Below are 3,762 nucleotides of genomic sequence, written 5' to 3'. Positions count from 1 at the left end.
TATATATACATACACATAGATAGATAGATATGTGTGTCAATATATGTTGTAGAAGTAAGGAGCGGAACCCTTCAGAGGGATGTATAGCATGCAAGTCCCCTTGAAAAAACCCAATTAGTGATTTCAAAAAGGTTATATTTCCCTGAACTTTACGGATCTTGTGAATTTTCAGATGTCCTCTCCTCACCCCCTCGGAAAAGATGTTCCCCGACAAATTTCTTTACAATCGTAATCTATACCGCTTGAAAGAGATTTATATAAATTTTCATCCAAAAAAAAAACATTTTCCTAAAAATTATGAGGGAAAAAAACATCGGATTTCTGAAGTTTCCTAACACCTCCCCTCCCCGTTGCTTTCCGGACATTTTTGTTTTCATATTCGTTTCGTACACCTTTTTTTATACCTGCTGCACTATCTGTTTTTTATTTTTCGATTTCGTTTCCCAGTAATAATGTCAACAATAAGCAACCTTCCCCCCACCCACCCCATCTTTTCAGCGGATTCCTATGATTTCGATGACGGAAATTCCGAATATGCCAAAATCCAGTTTATCAAAGTTTTTAATTTAGCACTCCCCACCCTGAATTTTTTAATTTTAACTTCCTTCTGATTTTTTTTTTATTTCTTTCTTTAATCTATGTGGTAAAATATGGAGATTAGGAATATGGAAAACAAAAATTAATTTCAAATTTTCTGTAGGAAAACTCCAAAATCGATTCATACACCCCTGGCGACTCGATCCTGCTGTCTAAAAGTGACAATGAATGGGCTTGTGTCTACATGCAAATGAACAGAAAATACACCAAAATATGTTTTACATACCTGACATATATGTCGATCCTGATAGAAACAAACATGATACTCATTAATATGTCTGTTCTTCATTTGGAAACAATAAAAACTTCATGGGACTTCATTCATGTGTATCCATGTGTAGGTGTTTGTTAGGGATAGGGAAGTGCACAAGGAAAACATTTACAGAAAGGTATTGATAAAACTTCTATGAAAATAAGTTATCTTTATGTGCCATATTTACAATTCTCCAATTAAATGATAGGAAAGTGGGTATTAAAATAAAAGTTTTAACATTTTTAGGAGCAACATTGCTCTCTTCTCGTTAAATATTGAAAAAGAGAAAATAAATGAATATGCTTTATAGGTGTTTATTATGAAAGCGTGTGGTGTTGTGTTGTTTCTGTTAACTGCAAATAAATGTGTTATGTGTGTTTTAAAAGATAGTAATTATATTTTGTGTATAGTCTTCCTTGGATTCAGGAATTTCGATATAATGTTGCAGCCTCCACATGAAACTTATGAAATTGCTGGGTTGGTGGTGAGACAGCCCATAAGAAAAGGAACCAAGCAACGTCCTGCTTCAGGTACTCGGGTCTCATTCCAGGTCAAATAATGCTCTTCTTGAGTGTGAGTGTCAACAGATGGGTTGACAAGATCAACAAAATGCTGACTATGGTTCGCTTGATAGTGCATATAGCCCAGGTTGTTGAGGTTACTATAGGCACACCAACAGTCACTGTAAATTACCCCTACCTGATGTAATGGGTAATGAATGCAGTCAGAGTCCCAGCATTTCGTCTGTTGGCCTCACCACATTTCACAGTGGAACTATGAATATCTTCTTACTTAACCGTTCTAGTTCGACAAAAAGCCAAACCATTTTCACAATCCTGCCATGTTGGTACTCCTGACTGACCAAAACTGTCTCGTCAACTTCTACTTCAACTCCTAGTCCTCTAATAACAGTTTGGTGGTTTTCTGCCCAAAACTGGTAGACTTCCATATAGAAAGACTTACCAATCTACACAGGTTTTCCTCTATTGATTTGTGTGACCAGGCTACCCTGAGGAAGTGTTTCAGAAAAAGCAAAACTATCCATGGCGGAAGATGGACGCCTTCCAGAAAAATGTCCTTAAATGTAGATATGGAGTATCCACATTCCTTTCTACACTGTCCACATTGTCGCATCACCTTATGTTTGGTACAGAATGCTCAAGGTATTGCACTTTGGACAATCTCATGTACACAGCAAGAGGCCATGTTCGGCTAAAAATGGAATAGAGGCATCAACATTGGAGTATGCCATTGTATAGAACTGATATTGCAAAGAGCCAAGCTGTTGTATCAAGTCTTCAAATTCAAAGGTGTAAATGAAATGTGAATAAATATTAGTGTGAACCATGATTCTTTCACTTGTAGTGAGGTATTTGTGGGGCAATCTTTGATTTTGTACTTGAAGGTGATGGCATTCGGTAAATTCCGTAAATTCACTGAACCAGCATTTAATACTGACTTTCCAATTTTTTATGCGGAAAATTGCAAATATGGCATATAAAGATAACTTATTTGCATAGAATTTTTATCAATACCTTACTGTAAATGTTTTTCTTGTTCGCTCCTTCACCCCACACACACCTGCATGCGGATACACATGAACAAAGGTTAAGAAAATTGTAAATCACATTATTTGCACACAGGGTATGTGTCACCCCTCCAATGCCTTTCTTTTTCATTTCATCAAATTTAAAGCTTATTTATTAGTTGTTGTGAATTAATCATGTTTTGATGATGTGATTGTTTATTTTTAGGATAACATTATCGGGTAGGTGTGAGAGGCTGGATCTGGCTGGTTTGAATATTAACAAGTAGAAAATATTTGCACCACCTTAAATGCTATGTTAAATATTTTTCTATACCTTATTCAGTATATCTCATACCTTTTTTTTTCATCTTATTTCAGATTATTATATAATATTTATGATTAAAGAATTATTTATCATCTTTTGAAGACAAGAAGAAAATGTTCTACTAAAGTTATATATTCGTTTACATAAATTTGTGGATAATTTATTTTAATGAGAGGAGAAAAATTATGGAAATTAAATTATATGAGAAGAAAGCTGGATTTAAAACACAATCTAAAGCCATTGATTTTCCAGATGATATAAAGAAAAAGGGCAAAGAAACACCTTATCACTGTGATATATGCGATAAATCATTCTCTGTCAAATGCCGCCTCAATAAACACAAACTTACTCATACAGCGGAGAAACCACATCGTTGTGATATCTGTGGTAAATCGTTTTCTAAAAGGTGTAATTTAATTATTCACATACGCATGCATACAGGAGAAAAACCGTATCACTGTAATATATGTGACGAATCATTCTCTGCGGAACGCCGCTTCAATACACACAAATGTTTCCACCCCGGATGGCGACCGCATCAGTGTGATATCTGTGGTAAATCATTTTCTCTTAATTGTAATTTAATTATTCACATACGCATTCATACTGGAGAGAAACCATACCCCTGTGATGTCTGTGGCAAATCTTTCTCCGTAGGAAGCAGCTTAAATAAGCACAAACGTATTCATACAGGAGAAAAACCATTCCGCTGTGATGTCTGCAGTAAATCATTCTCTGGCAGTAGTGACTTAACTCAACATAAACGCTTTCATACAGGTGACAAACCATATCAATGTGATATTTGTAGTAAATCATTCTCGCAAAGTGCACACTTAACTGTACACAGACGTATTCACACAGGAGAAAAACCTTACCAGTGTGATATCTGTGGTAAATCATTCTCTGAAAGTAGTCCCTTAACTCAACATAAACGTGTTCATACGGGAGAAAAACCATATCACTGTGATAACTGTGACAAATCCTTCTCTGAATTACGTAGCTTAACTAGACATAGACATATTCACACAGGGGAATAACCATATTTGTGTGATATCTGTG

The 3,762-nt window shown here is 35.5% G+C and overlaps 1 protein-coding gene across 2 annotated transcripts in view; it reads left to right on the top strand.

Moving 5' to 3' along the window:
• LOC128251054 (zinc finger protein 239-like) overlaps positions 1-3,756 on the top strand; it is a 5,751-nt gene extending 1,995 nt beyond the window's left edge. For both annotated transcript variants that reach the window (XM_052977372.1, XM_052977371.1), the window contains exon 2: positions 2,757-3,756. In XM_052977372.1, the coding sequence (XP_052833332.1) occupies positions 2,889-3,740 (852 nt within the window). In that variant the 5' untranslated portion in view covers positions 2,757-2,888 and the 3' untranslated portion in view covers positions 3,741-3,756. The remainder of the gene's footprint in view (positions 1-2,756) is intronic.
• Positions 3,757-3,762: the final 6 nt, after the last annotated feature.

This window comes from Octopus bimaculoides, chromosome 28 (genome assembly GCF_001194135.2).
Source record: "Octopus bimaculoides isolate UCB-OBI-ISO-001 chromosome 28, ASM119413v2, whole genome shotgun sequence".
Taxonomy (NCBI): Eukaryota; Metazoa; Mollusca; class Cephalopoda; order Octopoda; family Octopodidae; genus Octopus; species Octopus bimaculoides.
This window is presented reverse-complemented; position numbering and strand designations above follow the sequence as displayed.